This window comes from Brachyistius frenatus, unplaced genomic scaffold (genome assembly GCF_029030835.1).
Source record: "Brachyistius frenatus isolate BFR_SWC_R1_liver_20210118 unplaced genomic scaffold, ASM2903083v1 Contig_11, whole genome shotgun sequence".
In the NCBI taxonomy this organism is placed as follows: domain Eukaryota; kingdom Metazoa; phylum Chordata; class Actinopteri; family Embiotocidae; genus Brachyistius; species Brachyistius frenatus.
Genome location: NW_027210610.1, coordinates 633579 through 650791, shown reverse-complemented (window position 1 = coordinate 650791; position 17213 = coordinate 633579). Strand labels below are relative to the sequence as shown.

The following is a 17213-nucleotide window of genomic DNA, read 5'->3' as shown; positions in this document are numbered from 1 at the left end:
TTTTGTGTTTCTGTTATAAAATATATTGGATTGAGTTCAATTCTCATTTACAGTGTCGACCATACACAGTCTACGGTCTCAACACATTTTAAACCACACGTATTTCCCGTCGTCTCGTCGTGCAGCTGTCCTCCTGTGATCAAAGTGTGCGGCAGATGGCGGTCGCGCACTAATTATCAAAGCGGAACCTCTGAAACACCGTCATATGTTTCCAAGGGACCCGTTACAGAGACGTACTGATTTTTGGCGTGATCGCCAACAACAGAGGGTAACGTAAAAAAAAACATTACAAATGCACTGTTACTCGGATTTGTTAAAAAAAAAAAAGCACTACAGTGCAATTAATGTTACTATGTGAGAGTTTTGAAGTCGAATAACTTTTATTTAAATGTAAATGAAGTTGCGGTCCAGCTGAACCGGCCTGTTCCGCTGACGTTAGCCCGCAAGGTGACGGCGGAAGTTTGATGTTTTCTTTCCTTATTGTGAATTAAAAAAAAAAGCACGAACCTGTTTTAGGGGTGAGATATACCGACGACAAACCGCCGAGTCGGCCCTGTACTTCCCTGCAGTGTCTGTGCCGCTGACAGACAGCAGTGCAGCATGAACGTGAACCAGGGGACGGTGGGCAGCGACCCGGTGATTCTGGCCACGGCTGGATACGACCACACCGTCCGCTTCTGGCAGGCCCACAGCGGCATCTGCACCCGGACAGTCCAGCACCAGGACTCCGTATCCTCCCTGTGACCGACACAGAACCTGCTGGGACCCCTGTGGGACTCCACACACGCAAAACACGCAAAACACGCACAAAACACTGAAATGATTCAGGATCAAATCAGGTTTTAGAGAAACAATCTTAACAATCCACTTCCTTAACATTTGTTTCCAGCAAGTAAATTCACTGGAGGTGACACCTGACAGGAGTATGATCGCAGCCGCAGGTTGGTTATGAATGTCCTTAGGATCCCCTCTCCTCCTCCTCCTCCTCCTCCTCCTCCTCCTCCTCCGTGTTCCTGCTGCTGTATTTCACAGTAAATGCACGCTGTGCTTTTAAGGTTACCAGCACATCCGCATGTACGACCTGAACTCCAACAACCCAAACCCGGTCATCAACTACGACGGGGTTAGCAAGAACATCACGTCCGTGGGCTTCCACGAAGACGGACGCTGGATGTACACGGGCGGAGAGGACTGCATGGCTCGCATATGGGACCTGAGGTACGAGCTCGCCGTCCTGTCACGTATTTATGTGATGATCCACGAACTGAACCGTCCCCGTTGCTCCTGTAAGGTCGAGAAATCTGCAGTGTCAGAGGATCTTCCAAGTGAACGCTCCAATCAACTGCGTGTGTCTGCATCCCAACCAGGTGAGATGTTCGTACACGGTCCCATAAAGTGGCATCAGAGGATTGGCTGCTCCATACGTCATGCTGGTGGATGAAGATATCTCAGGATACTTTCAGTGTTGTGTTTGGGTTTTTTTTTTTAGGCAGAGCTGATTGTTGGGGACCAGAGTGGAGTGATTCACATCTGGGATCTGAAAACGGACCACAATGAACAGCTGATTCCTGAGCCGGAGGTCTCCATCAACTCGGTCCACATCGACCCAGACGCCAGTTACATGGCAGCGGTCAACAGCTCGGTCAGTGCTCAAAACAGTCGGAGTGCGTCTGATGCTGGAGGTGTCGTAATATTGGGGGAAAAAAACAACACAATTTTTGTTCTCGTTTGCAGGGAAACTGTTACGTGTGGAACCTCGCTGGAGGCATCGGAGATGAAGTGACTCAGCTCATTCCCAAGACTAAGATCCCTGCACACAAACGCTACTCCCTCCGCTGCAAGTTCAGCCCCGACTCCACGTGAGTGCCCCTCTCACCTCCGCACTTGTCTGTTCACTCGTGACATGCTGTTGCCAAATCATGAAATTCACTTTTGGGGATCTACCAGCTTGACAAAAATGTATTTATGGTCACCTGCAGACTGCTGGCCACATGCTCTGCAGACCAGACCTGTAAGATCTGGAGGACGTCCAATTTCTCGCTGATGACGGAGCTGAGCATCAAGAGCAATAATCCCGGAGAGACGTCCAGAGGCTGGATGTGGGACTGTGCTTTCTCCGGAGACTCCCAGTATATAGTTACTGGTCAGTACACGTGCGGCACCGTTGTCGTTCTTGCAGTGATTCAAGCTGACACGAGCTCAAGCCAACCACAGGTTTTCTTAGGTCTTGTAGCTTGCTAGCACCTTGATGGAATAACCGCTTGGAGTTTTCTTCTTCACAAAATGTTGTCCAGTGGGCGGCCGTGCTGAGGGCAGACCATAAGACATGAACGTCAGTTTGTGACATCACAAACTTATGGAAGTCCAAGCACAGTTGCCGAATACAGGCTGTGTGCATTTCTGCGTCGACTGGACGTTTTAATACTCGCACATACCAACACGGTGATCTGAATTCCTACAATATGGGACCTTTAAAATGTGGAACAGTAGCTTAAATTGGCTAAAATGCCGATTCTTTTCTGCTCTATATTTGGTCACGTGTTACGTGAGTTTTTAGTAGTGGTCGGTAAAGGTTTGATAACTGCTGAAGCATTAGAGCTTACTCCGAGGTAAATCTGAGGTTGTGACTCTTTTTCTTTGTCCACAGCGTCGTCAGACAACCTGGCTCGTCTGTGGTGTGTAGAGACCGGCGAGATCAAGAGGGAATACAGCGGGCACCAGAAGGCCGTGGTGTGTCTGGCCTTCAACGACAGCGTGCTCGGCTGAGGAGGAGGATGAGGAGGAGGAAGAGGAAGAAGTGTCAGAAGGCATCAGGACAGTCGGTGCAAACGTGAAACAGGACAGGAAATCAACAGACTTCTTGGAAGGTGACTTCATTCCCAGAAGTGGGAATTATTTTTAACAAGATTCCCCAGGAATGACTGTCTTGAGGAAACGGAGGCCTCAGTTTGAGGCTCGCCAGACGCCTTTAAAGGCAATTCACCATTCACTGTTTATAGAGAACAATTTCTTAATAAATTGATCCAACTCTGTTTTTACAGAGCATCATATTTATTATTAAGGACCACATTATTCATGTTATCTTTATGCTTGGATGTGCTCGTGTGTGCCATGTATAATTTGATCATCTTTGTGAAGAATAAATGATGTACAGGAAAAAGGAAAAACCCATCCAGCCAGTCTCCTTCCTTTTTTTTTTTTTTTTATGTCTTTTATTGGACAGATAAAAACACCCATAATGCAACAGGAGCGGTTACACATGATGATACTGCAGCAGCAGCTTACGGGAAATACAATTGTACAGGAAAGAAAAAAAAAAAAAAAAGGGCTCTTCCTTCTGTAATTTCTGAAGCGTGCCACCAGACAGGATATTAAACATGACGAGAGTGACGACGGTGATTTGGCGACGCCCATGACAGCCTGTCTCCATCTCTTCTCTCTCGGAAGGATGGAAGTGGACGGCTTCACCGGTTTTGCTGGCGACCGTATGACACGAAGGGAAACAATCCAGTCAAAGCTGGCTTTTGTTGCTGTTGTTTTTTGTGTGTGTGTGTGTGTGTCAAGGGAGTTTAAAAAGAAAGAAAAAAAAAAAGACAAATTTGTTTTCTCTGATCTTTAGCAGGGAGGATACAGAGAATAATGAGTCACTCAGGCAGGTAGTAGAAGCACACGGACACGCAGACGTTGCTGGGGAAGCAGATGTCGATGCAGAAATAGACCAGACGCTGTTTACCGGGACCTGAGACAAAAAGAGAGATCAAAGAAAACTCTTAAAAAAAAAACATTTTAAAGCTGTTAGTAAGATGTTTGTGAACGTCTCACTGTGGAAAACAAGTCATCAGAATAGAGATGGCAGAATTTTTGTTGTTACCAAGTAGAGAAAAAAATGTGTATAAACTCTACTGGCTTTGTCAAAATATTTATCACAGTTTGGGGATATTAAAATGAATTCTATAAAAAAAAAAAATTATGAATTGAATCCATCACAAAGTGCTTTTTTTGTTTGTGTGCATATTTACACATTAGACAATATTCATAGTTTAAAGCAGCCTGATACATGAGATATTTTCACTACTTGAGCCGACTGGGTCACATTCGTCACCAGTCCCACTGTTGCTGTTAGTATACAGTGAAGTACATCATGTTTGTCACGGCAGTAGAAAGGTCACAGAGTTGGGTTTCAGCCTGGCACTTTGCTTCGTTACCGAGATGCACAGGACTAATTTAAAAAGCTAGATACTCTGCTGACACCGACAAATGAATCGGTGGGTTAAATATGAACGGGCACTCTAATACTTAAAATGACATGACATTTAGCTGTTTTATTATTGAGATACAACTGAAATAAAACTATTACTGTAATGTGTGTTGCAACAGTTTCCCTCTGAGACTTTAAGTGACACTTTTTTTTTTAATACAGAGACAAAAAGTCCATGAATCGATTAGTTAACATTGATTTCAGCTCCTCTCCTGTGTGGATTTGCAGCAATTAGAAGTTATCTATTACATTTTGCTGAGTATATTTGGGCTTCAGACAGTCAGTCAGACAAAACGAATCATTTGAAGGCTCTGGGGAAATTATAATGAACATTTTTCACTATTTTCTGACTTTTTCTTTTGGGACAAAACGATCAAATGAAGTAAATAATCATCAGATTAATTGATACTGAAGCTAACTGCTAGTTGTGATTTGAATGTGGGTCAGAGTAAATTCTAAAGCTAATCACCAGCTAAGTTAAAACTACATCTGTTTCCTTTAAGTTGTTGTGAAACCAGGATCTTAAGCATGAAGCTTATCATTTTATACTGTAAACAAATCTCATGTTCTGAATGAATTCATTCATTAATTAAGGAGTAAAGTCCTTAAAGACAAGTCAAAATATAGACTCATTAAAAAAAAAAAAAAATTTTTAAAGACCACGCAATTTCCTGAGACAGCTGGGTACTGTAGTTCTCAGACAAGAGTAAACGGTGAGTTTGTTGAGGACTATTTTCCGCTGCGGATGAATACACATTTGGTGCCATCGTAAAGATGTTCTGGCAGCAGGACGGCACATGTGCGGCCGGTTTATAATAAACTACACTGCCCACATTCATCGTAATGAGGAAACATGTCATCCCGTGGAAGACTGTGTCTCACTGATGTAGTTTTGGACAACAATGGAGCTTCGATGGCATACGGGTGAGCTCTCTCTGGCTTTGGACACACAGATAGTCCCTTTGGTTTTGTTGAATGTCGGCCGACAGACTTTGCTAATCTATAAAGATATCTCCCGTCCCAACACCAGTAAAACGTTGTCTTTTACTTGACATTTGGTGTCTGTGTGGAAGCAGTTCTCTCACCCTCAGCCCTCCTGGTCCAGTGGACGGACCTGTCCTCACAAAGAGCCTGGAGCGGCTCCTCCAGGGAGGACACGTTCACCTGACTGGCTGCCAGAACCCCCAAGAACTCGGTCCGCCTCTGCGTCTCGTTCCCAGACAGCTGGAAGTGGCTCTGCCGAGGACACAAAAGAATAGAAGCTGCAAAGCTGGAGGGTTTAATAATACAAGCGAGGAATCATATTCAACTCCAAAACGGGAGCGGTGAAGAAGAAAAACCAAGCCTGAAACTCGAGCTCTTATTAGCGCCGCTGATGAGGTCAACGCAGTTATACATTTGTGGTCTTCTTCGTCACAAAGGCTGCGTGTAATTGCAGCACTTACACCCTCCGATTGGCTCCGATAGTGGACCACTTTAAGTTATGTTGTGCCCGAGTGGCTCACGTAACAAGCAGCTTTCCTCTGCCGTGAAAGACCAAGAAGCCCATTGTGCCTCCACGTAGAGACAAAACCCGCGTCTCCTGTCCCTCCTATCGTAGATATAATCACCACAACAGCAGCTGAGATATGTGACACCGTCAGACAGGATCCCCAAAAAAACTCAACTCTTGATGCGTGGAGATGGCAGCATTGTGCAAAAAGATGATAAGACGTGAACAGAGGTGCCTCTCAGTTTACCTGCAAGGTCCCACATCTCATCTCTGGCCATCTATTTAAGCAAAGCCAAGATTATTCTCCTTCTAATATTGCATGATCATAAAAGAAGAAGCCCACACAAATCACATCAGAGGGCCCAATTGTGGAGCGGACACTCACACGGGCCCTCCCTTTTTAATGCATCAATCGGTATTTTAATCCCCCAAAAAAAGGCATCTTAGAAGTTAAAAGGCCCTCACACAGAGCGGCCATTGTGCCCCGGGGCTCAACGCCACAGCCTCCTGTAAAGAGATCCCGAGCACGCGGAGGGGGCTGAAAGGATCAGATGTGCTGAGGAATTCAGCCCTGGAGCCGAGAGAGCGAGGGAGGGAGGCTCTTCAAGGCCCCTCTATGCTTCACCCCTCTCTTTGTGCAGCCAGGAGGACACGCTAAACCTCTGAGACCCGGCAGGTCGCGGCTCAGTGGTGCGGCATATTAGGCGGGGATAAAGCTTTAATGCGAGGCAGAAATGCCAGTTCGCACATTAGTAGAAATTAAAAAAAAAAAAAAAAAAAAAAAAGCACCTGGCAGAGCTGAAAGGGCAAATGCCCTTTTAGCCGAGTGCAACCAGGGAAACCCCAACTGGGTCACGTGTTGCGTTCTCACGTGCTGAAATGTCGCCGCCTCTTACCTGGTGCGTTGACTGGCGGAGGAGGGAGTTCACGTTGTCGTAGTCGGACCGCTCCATGTCTCGGAGGAAGCAGCTCTCCTGCTCGACAGGTTTGTAGCAAATCAAACCCTGCAACACAAAGAGCAACCGGACGGTTTACCGGTCATAACCTGCACACCTTATCCCATCAGTCACAGTCTGAAAAAGGTCAGATCCCACACAGGTCACCCGGACGTACATGTTTGACGTCAAAGACCACAGTGGACGTCCGGTTGGCCGGTGAGGTCACCGAGAAGGTCACCAGGTCGTTCTGCTGGTCCACGACGGCTGACTGGTTGATCAAACCGCCGGTCTGATCTGGAGCTGTGATTCTCACAATCTGTAAAGACTACAGAAACACACTGTGAGAAAGTCATTCCAGAAATTAGAGGATTGGGGAAGGGGAGAGGGGAGTGGGGGGGGGGGGGTCCACGGTGGAGCAGTCATACCCGAGAGTGAGGCCAAGACACCCCGAGGTGCCCCGTCAAACCGAGGGCGATGACGACCAGGAGCAGGGAGGCCGAGACGCTGATGCTGACCCAGACGGCCTTGTGGGGGAAGTGGGAAGCATCGGGGCCCCCCTCCTGAGAAGACGTTTCCACACACAGAAGACACGCTACTTAAAACACGACTTGACATTTCAGTTTGAGGTTAAAGCACCGAACCAGCAGAGCGGGAGAACCGACACAAGTGTGACAGAGATGTATTTCTGGATGACCCAGGAGCTGGACGGGCAGAGGAAAACCAGCTTTGACCCCTGTCCAAACGGTCCCCCGGTGAGCGGCGGCCGGTGCTTACCGTGCACGGTGCTCCCTCCAGTCGGTCCTCTGAACGTTTCCAACACCTCACCATCCTGTGTCCCGTCTCACTCGGTCTGCTCCCGGCTCGCAGCTATCGGCACGGAGCTGTGGTCATGACCAGCGCTGACTGACTGCTGAGACTCGGTACACCTGGCCAGCTTCTCTTAGCCCCCCCCCCACCGCAGACCTCTCCACCCACCTTGTTCTTCCTCCTCCTCCTCCTCCTCCTCCTCTTACCTTCTCAAAACACACTTCACACACACAAAAAAACCCTCTCAATTCTGTCAAACTTTCGAGTCTTTGTCTTCCTGCAATTTCCTCCCTTTTTAATGTGTTCTCTGCCTAATACGTCTTAATACATCCCTTTAACATGATCCATCTGCCCCCCCTCAAATATACACTTACAGCAGAGGAACTGGCTGCCCCCCCCTCCCACCAGTCCAGACAATGGACAAAGAGGTGAGGCAGGCGCAGCTCAGAGACTCTCTCATCAGGTGAGAGATGATACGCAGCTCTGACTGCTGCTGCATCCAAACGATGACAGTCCAAGGTGACTTTAGCTACGGGACTTCAAACTTTAGAGCCACAGAGAGGTGAGGGAGCTTCAGTGGGAACAGTTGGTTTTATTCTGGATTTGTTTCAGAGACAACACTGTTTCAGAAGTATCTTTAAAACAATGAAAACTGACACGACAGACATCAGTGACAGAAGCAGGAATCGTTGCACCATCCCTCGAATCTAAGTGCCGATATCAGCACCTCCTGTTGACGTCTCAAAATACACTACAAGAGCCCAAGAAGATGAACTCTGACCCGTTTAGTGTCTTTCAGTCCCGTTCTCGGCGTTGTTACTTAAAAGACTGTGAAATATATGTAAACCTGAAGACATATTACCAAACTGTTGACAAACTCCGTGTTCATTTCCCCTTTTGACATTGACTTGGAGTTGCTTAAGAGGACATTGCATGACAAGACTGATTAAAACTTTGCTCTTTAACATTTAAATACACTAAAACAATACTGCAGATGTTTGTTCTGAAGTTATTAATAATCATTTAAATCATGTTAAAATTAGCAGGTCTTAGTAAATAGATAAAATCTGGATAGAGTATCTAGAGTCTTTGTCTCTTCTGTCACACAGCAGCCAACTGTTTGGTCGTGACTGTCAGAGAGATGATTAAAAAAATATTCCCTTTTATAAAAGACAGTGGACTCTGGCGCGAGTGGCTGCACACGTTCAGGCAGCTGCGAGATGGTGTATCCACAATGTCATCGGTCTCTCATCCCTGCAGAGCAGGCAGGAGGTCCGCGATGCTCTCCACGTAATAATCGGGCACCATCCCCTGCCTCTCCGCGCTGCCGCTCTTCTGGTGGGCCTCGGCGTCCGCCATCGTGCTGACCCCCGTGAGGGTGAGGAGGGTCTTCAGGCCGCAGTTGGAGCCCAGCATGATGTCCGTGTCGAGGCGGTCCCCGACCATCAGGCAGCGGTCGCGCTCCACGCCGAAGCGCGAGGCCACGCAGTCGAACATGAAGTGGTTGGGTTTGCCCACCGTCTGGGCCTGACGCTGGGCTGCTGTCTCCACGGCCTGCAGCAGGCAGCCTGTACCTGAGAGGCAGAGAGAGGGGGGCAGTGGGTGAGGGGGCTTTTTACTTCTGAAATTGTAAAAAGTCTCAGAGACATCACTAAGGTCTCTTTTTTTTTTTTAAGACTGGAAATATTGCAGCCTGGTATTACACCAAAGCATGTAGTACACCCACCAGTCCACTAGAGGGCAGATTGTCAGTGTAACGGTTGGCCTCACCTGAGCGTGAAAAGCAGACGAACCTCAGCAGGTCATTTGACAAAGTACAAATATACTCGGTAGGTCTGGGTGGTTAAAAAAGTTCGGCTATCGGCCGTCGCCACCTCGCTAGTTACCATATCTGCGGGAGGTGGGGAGGCGAGGGGCTGATCTGACTCGATCTGATTGGAAACCCGACGATACTACGTCCCGCCCGCCGACAGCCGTAACCCGATTGCAGGACATGCCTGTCAATCACGCCCCCCAAGCCATAGACTCTGAATTTTGAATATACACACATATATATATATATGTATATATATAAAAATAAAAAAAGATGACCAAAATAGCTGGTGATGAAGTTTCTACAGAACAACTAATGGTGCAGGTCTACCAGGAAATAGACAAATATAATGAACTAATGTGATTTTAAGTAGTGAAGAGTGCATGATGAGTCTCAGCTCTGTTCTGCTTCAACACAACTGAAAACCGCCTTGTGCAGGATATTTTGTACCGAGCACAGCAACATGACTTCCATTGGATTTCTTGACCTGAAAAAGTAAAATAAAGCCGCCTTGGAGGTGTGAAATGGGTGAACTGTGTGTGGTGACGCCGTGTGACGTGCGGATCTTTACCTGGGACAGCCTTGCCTCCCTCCAGAGGAAGTCTCGTGTCCCTGTTTGTCCCCACAAACAGGCAATCCCGCTGAGTCAGGTACTGCAAGGCCCGGTTCAGCTTCATGTAGCTGAAATGTTCATCAAACCCGACCACCACCGCCTTCACCTCGGGGTCCAGAGGCACGCCGGCCCAGTCGGCCTGCTTCCCGGCGATGAGGTCAGGTCCCGCCCCGGTCTGCTGGATCCCCACCGCCTCCAGCTCCTGCGTCATGGCGTTGCTCCCTATGAGGTAGACCTTGCCCTCCAGCTTGCACTCCGTCTTCAGGTACATGGCGGAGCAGAACGCGGTCCCAAACACCTCCTCTTCCGTCACGTTGAACCCCAGCGAGGTCATTTTATCGGCGTACATCTTCCTCGTCTTGGTGCTGTTGTTGGTGACGAAGAAGACCTTCTTCCCGTTTTCCTTCAGCAGGTTGATGACCCGGGGAGCGCCGGCGATGGCCTGGTCCCCGCGCCAGATCACCCCGTCGCAGTCGAACAGGACGCTGTCCACCGAGTCCAGCAGCCGCTCGACGAGCGCTCCGCTCAGCCGCGTACATTTCGACCCAGACATCGGGTGAAGGCGGAGGGACGCGCAGCCGTTAGACCGGTTCGGACCGTCACTGGTTCCGCTGCGGAGCAAAAGCCACGTACGTTACGGTTACATAAAGTCGGTCAGGGGCCGTACGCGGAGACGTCCGAGCCGAGCCTTCAACGGTACTAAACGACCGGTTTAAAAAAACAACAACAACCGGTTTTGGTGCGATAACGGCGGTGTTCAAACTCACCGGAGTCCGGACCGGACCTGACCTGACCTTCCGCCGAATGTTGCTTCAATTCTGCGGTCACTTCCGTACCGGTTCAAAGGGACGGTTTGTGCTCGTTGGATCAACTGAACGGACGCGAGAGCTTAAGTCTACACTGCTGTGATTGGTTGCTTTACTTATCAGTCAACCCGCCCACAACGTAACAACCAATCACAGACTGAAGAGGAGTCACACACTAAGAAGTCCGGGCGCATGTCTGGGGAAACTTCCGTCACTAATCCCTTATTTAATAATATGAATGTTATTTTTAATAAAAAAAAAAAATTAATAATTACAAGAACAATGGGATACTCTTTGCTCATCTACAGACAAACTACTACTCCCATAGTTCTTCAGGCAACTCTTAACCCAATAGGGCTCGCTATTTTTTGTGGTGAAATTGAATGAACATCAGGGTACTGCTGCCTTCACTGGCCTCCCCAGTCATATATTTGTTAATAATGTTATCAATTTATTCATTTAAATCCCCAGCAACTCCTAAAACATATAAATGCATGAAGTGCAATACATTTAAAGGAAGAACCCTAATTCTATATTGACGTATTGAAGAAATTACATGTAAAAACTGAGGGTATGATCTTTTTGCCCTCTCTTTTGGAAGCATTTGGTTGACGGCAGCCAGAGGACGAAAAAGAAACGGAATAAAGTGTCCTGAGCATCCTTGTAGCTACAACTTTTAATAAACAAATAATGATCTGAATGGGCAAGTTAGACCTTTTCAATTCATGGTATCTCATGGGAGATGGAAACCAGAGTCCATAAAGAAACAACTCAACTTTATTTTCTCAGTAGTTATTTTGGACAGTAAATCAGAGGAGGATGTAAATACAGAAGTCAGTATCTTTTCTCAGTTGTCTTTTTTCTTAACGGGTTGCAGAGGAAAGAAAATCTCTCCCAGGTTTCGGAGTAGCCCTCGACTGTAGAAGTATCTTTTGGAGTGATCTGGGACTGGGCTGCAAAGATTATCAGCTGTTACAGTCGGGTGGCAGTGGTGACAAACGTAACCTCGACTTTTGTACCACTCGTTGGAGGTCTGGTTGACAAGAGCCAGGTAGGAATGGAAGAGGGCATATCCGGCTATGAGGAAGAAGACGAAGAGTAGGAAGCCCAGCATGAAGACGATTCGGGGGAAGGTCAGAAACAGATGCTGGAGGGAAAAAGCAGATGTTTTCAGTTGAACGTGTGGTATGAAATTGGAAATAAATGTGGCTGCAGCATACCGTGTACACATTATATACAGTACGTTAGTCGCACCTGTACGACAAACAGAGGTCCCGCTGGCTGCTGCTGACCATACTCGTCTATATAACTGGCCCTCAGGAGCCCTGAGTGCAGCACTGCATGAAGCAGCATGTCTCCTGTGAGCAGGGCGATGACACCTGCCATGGCGCACACGCTGAAGAGGTAAAGCAGGAAGTAGCGCGTGTTCTGAGCGCCGATGCAGTTGTTCACCCAGACACAGTGGTGGTCGAAACGCTGCACACACCTGTTGCAGACCCCTGTAATACAGACAGTGTTTACGGTCAGGACTGACACAGAGTTGTTTTTCCTTTTGAGCAGGAAAAGTATTGTTAAAAAGTGATAATGTTTTCTGAGACTGAACGCTAACCGTGCAGATTGTAAGGTAGGTTTTTACTCAAATAAAACATTCCTACAGGGATAATACCAAGAAGGAAAAGAGATACGTTTCTTTGAATGAAATGTTTCATAAGCAACAACGGGACAAATATTGATTTAGTTATCTAACCCAGAGTTAGAAAAGTTGGTGCAGTACAATGGGCATCTATAACTCTGTACTCACTGCAGTGTTTGGAGCGAGGCGGTTTGACATGCTGGCAGGTTGGACAGGAGACTCCCGGGTGAAAGAGTCTCCTGTCGTATGGATAGATGTGCAGCTGGCCAGCGACTTTCTTCTTTGTAATTGTGCCTGGCAGATGGTGAATTTGGGGGGAGACAGTTATGAAAATATAATGCACTCAAGGCCAAATCATGCTTTCTGCGTCCACGTGATACAAATTTCCTCATCTGCCGTTATCAAAAAAGTCAGCATCGGTTAGTGGTGTGCACAGATTAGAAAACTATGAATTGGCCTTAACAAAGCAAACATCACTACAGGTGGTCTGTGTTTTTACACTGTAGTACCATGGGGACTTTAGCCTGTCCAGAACTAACTTAACGGTGATTTTCTCCAGATAGTCTAATTAAAATCAGCTAAATTACCTAAGTCAAACGTGTTTTAGTCAAACGTAACTGGACTCATTCGACTTCCACCATGTAATTATAGATTTAGGCCTTAAAAGCAGTAGTATGGAAGAGCAGTCTCACTCATTAATACCAGATAGAATGACCTGTAAAGTGGGATAGGGATTGTCCCAAGATATGGACCTGGATGACATAAAGATTACTGTGTTTCTGGCATTTTTACCTTCCAAGTCACAAAAGAAAATTCCAGATGTGTATGAGTGAAATGCGATCGCCAAACATGGCATTATCACATTTGCCATTCTAATATTGGAGCCAATAACAAGTATGTTTGAAACCGCTGCAGCTGACATCAAACTAACCTGGATCGCTCTTGATGCACAGGTAGAAGAAGGAGGTCTTGACGGCCAGCAGGACGTAAGGCACCGACAGGCTGGTCAGGGTGGTGCCGAACTCCCTGCAGAAGCCGAACACCTCATGGGTGAACTCTGCGTACACAGCGGCCTCCAGGAGGATGTGCAGATAGATGAACACGTTGTTCCTGCGATGAGAGGCAAATAGCACACACCCGAAGGCTTAATGATTACGCAAAGACAGGACAGTCCGGGAGCACCAAACCCTAAACCACAAACCTTTGGTGGAAAAGTCTGTGCATGGTCCGCTGTGAAAACGCCTGCAGCCATTGCGGCGTAAAGGGAGCGACTACCTGCGAAGACATTTGATGTAAATGTTTAAAAAAAAAAAAAAGGTGCGTTTGTTGATCAATTCGTCAAAACAGCGTCACCCAGTTGAGGGTTGTGGAAGTCCCGGTAGATCTGATCGTCACCTTCGCCGCCGAGTCGAAGAGGACGTTAAAGGGTGTTTGTTGCCGTCCTGAGTATTTGCAGACCAGAAGTATACACGTGACCACCACCACGACGTAGACCGCGAACAGAGTGAGGAAGTCCATGTGTCTCCCGGCAGCATCACGTCACACGAGGACAACAACAGGTGTTTGAACGCACCGCGAGCAGGTAGCAGCCTTCAACAAGAAGATTAGTACGGCGTCGTTATTGTTAGGTTTGTGTAGTCGTTTCGTTTAAACACGGTTAAGACTTTTAAACCTTTAAAAAAAAAAAATTAAGGACGATGTGTTTAAAACTACTCGACAAAGTTACGTTAGCGTGCTAACTTATTAGCGCCCATTGTTAGCAGAAACGTACACTTTCTTTACTTCCTAAAGCCATTTTCAAGTTCGTTAACCCGCCCTTACCCTTCTAGTCAAAGTCGCACATCGCTGCCTTTTCAGGCGGTCTCACGTCAACATAGTTGGTCAGGTGTACGCTGTGACGGACAGCCTCTCTCTTGGTCCACGCTCATGTTCTGCGTCTGTAAACAGCGCTACTTCCCTAGCATTCAAAGCTAACAGTGGATGAGTCGCGTCTACGTCACTGCAGCTGCTCAGCTGTGAGAGGAAAGGAGAAAAGGGCGCTCGGCATTTCAGATAAAGCCTTGACTCTTGTCTTGAATGCACTTTCAAGTTAGTGGCACAATCATTCCTTCGGTGAAAATGCAGCAGAGACTTTTCACTGTTTTGTTTCCCCACATCTGGACCACATCTGGACCACATTGGACCAGGTCCAGATGTAAAACCACTCTACTTAGACTGGTCTAACCTGGATGAAAGTATCCCAGAGAGGCTAAAGAGTCGTTAAAACAGAGTTTATAATTTGTGAAACTTTTATTGAAGTTGTGTAAATGAAGCAAATAGACATTTCGCTGCTTTTTTCTGTTATCCAGATCAACAACTACTATACTGAGACCGGTCATACCTGGACTTAATTATCCTAGATAAACTAAAGTTCTTTAAAATAAAGTTTCTGAATCATAAAAACTTTATTCAATTTGTGAAATGCAAAAAAAGAAAGAAAGAGAGATTTCACTGGGTTTTTTTTAACCTTTTTTTTTTTTTTTTAACATGAACCACATTGGACCAGATCCAGATCTACAACAACTATACTTAGCCTGGTCAAACCTAGACTAGAGTATCCATCCTTAATCAGACCCTTTAATAAGACTGCGCTGTTCTCAACATTTTGACTTCAGTGTTTACATAAAACAGTAACTTAAAGTAAGTCAGCACTGTTTCCTCTCTCTCACTGTCATCCAGTGCTCCACACAATGCAACCAGGCATCACAGGACACCTGCTGGATCTGGTTGCTGACATGGCCCAGCACTCATGTTACAGCTCACGGCGCTGCAGAGGAGAGCATTACTCAGGAGCTGTGCGGTCTCGTCTATGGATGCTGTTTAAGAAGGTACTGGATGTGTGCTTGTGCCAGCTTTATGACATGCTGTGCTGGTGTGTTAATCCCTTCAGATACTTCCTGCCTTAGATTGATGTGCTGTCACATAAGGCTGTGAGTGTATTTGTAGTTACAAGTGGGACTGAAAAGTGTTTCTAAATACTTTTCACCCTATTTATAACTGAAGTGGCAGTTTTACTTGTCATAAAGATTATTTCAGCTCCTGATTTTTGGAATATACATATCCAAAGTTTAAGTAAATATGCTCAAATGTATATATAATGTCTCTGAAGATTCATATTTACTTCAGATTTTTTTGAGTGAAAAGGATGAGACAGTTTTTTTTTGCTTTCTTTTCTGTGTCATCTTGTCGCACACGAGGTGGAGAGTTTGATAGTGGTGAACAGCGTGTGTTGGGAGATACAGCCTGTGTTTAATTATTCAGTTTGTTTATTCTGTTCCTTATCATGTGCTTTGCCACTAATGACAGTTTACACTCCCACATGCTGACCTTGCAGCCTTCCTCAGGACTTATCGCTTCAGCTGTAGTGAATTATTATTTTCAAATATATGATACTTTATTTAGATCAATGTTTCTTTCAATAATATACAACAATCTAATATAAAAGCTTATTGTACTTGAGCTTCACCTTATACCTTATTGTTTACATTTATGAGTTATTGTAGTCGTGTAGCTTTTGTGGAGTTGTGCTATTAAGACTGTCAGTATAAATCGGTCTCATGGAAACTCTTCCCTCTAAGCTTTGTGTAATCATAAAAATGGCTGTTAATAAAGTCTAAGTATCTTTTCCTTTTAAAAGGAGAAGCGATTGACTTTTTTGAAGTGTGTTTCAGAAGACTCACACACAGGTGTTTTCATTTCAGACGAATTAGACATCTGCCCAGGTTGAAGTTAGGACAGAATTGACAGACTTGTTGTTGTAGGAGAACCACAGGTGTTTCTAATGACACTAACGATGGCTGTGGTCTATACAAATGTACCTGTAAGGTGTGGCAGTGAGACTGATCATCCACAGTAGCAGGAAACACAAGCCACCAAATGAGGTGTTTTCAAACGCAGGAGCTTTTTCACAGTTTTAATCAGGGCCACCAGGACCTGACTCAGATAAACTCCCATTTAAAAAGTGTCAACATCTCTCGTGAAATAGAAAGTCAATATATATTTGTCAAAAGTCACTACGGTGTCGTTCGCTCGTCACTCCTTCTCATAAGTGTTCTGGTGGTCCTTCTGAAAATAATTCCATAATTAATTAGATATAAGGCCTCAAAAAGAGATGCTTGGGGGATGTGCCTGTTTTGATTGACATGCCTGTGGTGCAGTCAGGTTGCCTGTATAGGTGGGCGAGGCTTATTGTCCTCAAATTCTCAGTCAGACCCACTTCTCGCTGCTCCTCAGTTTGTCCAAATATGGTCACTTCTGGCTCCAAAAAAAAAAAAAACTGAGTGACCACGAAAATGCCAGATTTGAGGCTTCAAAACAGCGCCTCACAAACCAGTCGGTGATGAAGACCAGTTGGTTTAAAACAGGGCATAGACCACAAATTTGCAGTCCTATTTGGCTGTTAAACATTTACATCTGTTTTGTGTTTTAAGGCTTAAATGAAAATGTTTTGTCACCTTCAGATACGTACGCACAGTGCCTGAAATGGTTCCTTTAGAGTTCGTGTAAATATCCATCAAGGGAGGCGGGCACTTGTCCCTCTGTATTAATGACAGGGGGTGGACGAGAGCTGAAGATTCAGCTGATAATCCTACTAATCCTACAGGCTAAAGTCTTAAATTGCCCCCTGGCTCCTTCTCAATGGACCGCGCATTTGAGTGCGCTCGGACACACAGGATTGCAGGCAAGCAGACGCTCCAATTAGTACTCATCAGGCTTCCTTGCATCGACACAGTGATTCTGGGCCAGGAGCGGTCCCTCGGAGAGCCACCTAGCCAAGAGAGGAGGAGGAGGAAAAAGACACACTGGTGTATTTA

The 17213-nt window shown here is 46.1% G+C and overlaps 5 protein-coding genes across 7 annotated transcripts in view; 2 read left to right on the top strand and 3 right to left on the bottom strand.

The window, feature by feature from the left end:
* The first annotated feature begins 212 nt into the window (after window positions 1–212).
* Window positions 213–3171, top strand: mlst8 (MTOR associated protein, LST8 homolog (S. cerevisiae)). The gene is made up of 9 exons (XM_069691333.1): window positions 213–268; window positions 517–729; window positions 890–941; window positions 1056–1218; window positions 1292–1367; window positions 1490–1642; window positions 1735–1859; window positions 1980–2143; window positions 2648–3171. Exons 2-9 carry the CDS (start codon window positions 601–603, stop codon window positions 2764–2766), a joined length of 981 nt encoding a protein of 326 aa, XP_069547434.1. The 5' UTR covers window positions 213–268; window positions 517–600; the 3' UTR covers window positions 2767–3171.
* Window positions 3172–3229: 58 nt separating this feature from the next.
* Window positions 3230–7558, bottom strand: bricd5 (BRICHOS domain containing 5). The gene is made up of 6 exons (XM_069691334.1): window positions 7463–7558; window positions 7114–7248; window positions 6864–7013; window positions 6647–6754; window positions 5344–5494; window positions 3230–3739 (listed from the first exon to the last, which is right to left on the bottom strand). The coding sequence occupies exons 1-6, from the start codon at window positions 7514–7516 to the stop codon at window positions 3645–3647; spliced, it is 693 nt and encodes a 230-aa protein (XP_069547435.1). The 5' UTR covers window positions 7517–7558; the 3' UTR covers window positions 3230–3644.
* Window positions 7559–8067: 509 nt separating this feature from the next.
* Window positions 8068–10803, bottom strand: pgp (phosphoglycolate phosphatase). 3 transcript variants are annotated; one of them, XM_069691330.1, is made up of 5 exons: window positions 10689–10803; window positions 9880–10532; window positions 9759–9795; window positions 9382–9522; window positions 9076–9260 (listed from the first exon to the last, which is right to left on the bottom strand). In XM_069691330.1, exons 2-5 carry the CDS (start codon window positions 10472–10474, stop codon window positions 9167–9169), a joined length of 867 nt encoding a protein of 288 aa, XP_069547431.1. In that variant the 5' UTR covers window positions 10475–10532; window positions 10689–10803; the 3' UTR covers window positions 9076–9166. The 3 variants fall into 3 exon arrangements, with proteins under 3 accessions (XP_069547430.1, XP_069547431.1, XP_069547432.1); XM_069691331.1 differs by having other exon boundaries at window positions 9172–9522; window positions 10689–10802; XM_069691329.1 differs by lacking the exons at window positions 9076–9260; window positions 9382–9522; window positions 9759–9795 and adding an exon at window positions 8068–9069 and having other exon boundaries at window positions 10689–10796.
* A 685-nt stretch (window positions 10804–11488) lies between these two features.
* zdhhc4 (zinc finger DHHC-type palmitoyltransferase 4) lies at window positions 11489–14315 on the bottom strand. Its single transcript, XM_069691328.1, has 7 exons — window positions 14182–14315; window positions 13756–13950; window positions 13562–13635; window positions 13292–13470; window positions 12529–12654; window positions 11982–12226; window positions 11489–11874 (listed from the first exon to the last, which is right to left on the bottom strand). The coding sequence occupies exons 2-7, from the start codon at window positions 13876–13878 to the stop codon at window positions 11575–11577; spliced, it is 1047 nt and encodes a 348-aa protein (XP_069547429.1). The 5' UTR covers window positions 13879–13950; window positions 14182–14315; the 3' UTR covers window positions 11489–11574.
* Window positions 14316–15087: 772 nt separating this feature from the next.
* The window catches only part of grid2ipb (glutamate receptor, ionotropic, delta 2 (Grid2) interacting protein, b), a 37425-nt gene continuing 35299 nt past the window's right edge, over window positions 15088–17213 (top strand). Inside the window, exon 1 of the mRNA XM_069691317.1 lies at window positions 15088–15227. The gene's annotated coding sequence lies outside the window, so the exon portion shown is untranslated. The remainder of the gene's footprint in view (window positions 15228–17213) is intronic.

Excerpts from the sequence above, each read along its gene's own strand:
- mlst8 (XM_069691333.1), top strand. The coding sequence starts at position 601 with ATGAACGTGAACCAGGGGACGGTGGGCAGCGACCCGGTGATTCTGGCC. Across the intron at positions 1,860-1,979 it reads AAGTTCAGCCCCGACTCCAC|ACTGCTGGCCACATGCTCTG; the intron begins GTGAGTGCCCCT and ends GGTCACCTGCAG. Across the intron at positions 2,144-2,647 it reads CTCCCAGTATATAGTTACTG|CGTCGTCAGACAACCTGGCT; the intron begins GTCAGTACACGT and ends CTTTGTCCACAG.
- bricd5 (XM_069691334.1), bottom strand. The coding sequence starts at position 7,516 with ATGGTGAGGTGTTGGAAACGTTCAGAGGACCGACTGGAGGGAGCACCG. Across the intron at positions 6,755-6,863 it reads TGGTCTTTGACGTCAAACAT|GGTTTGATTTGCTACAAACC; the intron begins GTACGTCCGGGT and ends TTTGTGTTGCAG. Across the intron at positions 3,740-5,343 it reads CTGGACCAGGAGGGCTGAGG|GTCCCGGTAAACAGCGTCTG; the intron begins GTGAGAGAACTG and ends TTTTTGTCTCAG.
- pgp (XM_069691329.1), bottom strand. The coding sequence starts at position 10,474 with ATGTCTGGGTCGAAATGTACGCGGCTGAGCGGAGCGCTCGTCGAGCGG. Across the intron at positions 9,070-9,879 it reads GGGAGGCAAGGCTGTCCCAG|GTACAGGCTGCCTGCTGCAG; the intron begins GTAAAGATCCGC and ends TCTGCCTCTCAG.
- zdhhc4 (XM_069691328.1), bottom strand. The coding sequence starts at position 13,878 with ATGGACTTCCTCACTCTGTTCGCGGTCTACGTCGTGGTGGTGGTCACG. Across the intron at positions 13,471-13,561 it reads CACAGACTTTTCCACCAAAG|GAACAACGTGTTCATCTATC; the intron begins GTTTGTGGTTTA and ends CTCTCATCGCAG. Across the intron at positions 11,875-11,981 it reads GACCTCTGTTTGTCGTACAG|CATCTGTTTCTGACCTTCCC; the intron begins GTGCGACTAACG and ends TTTTCCCTCCAG.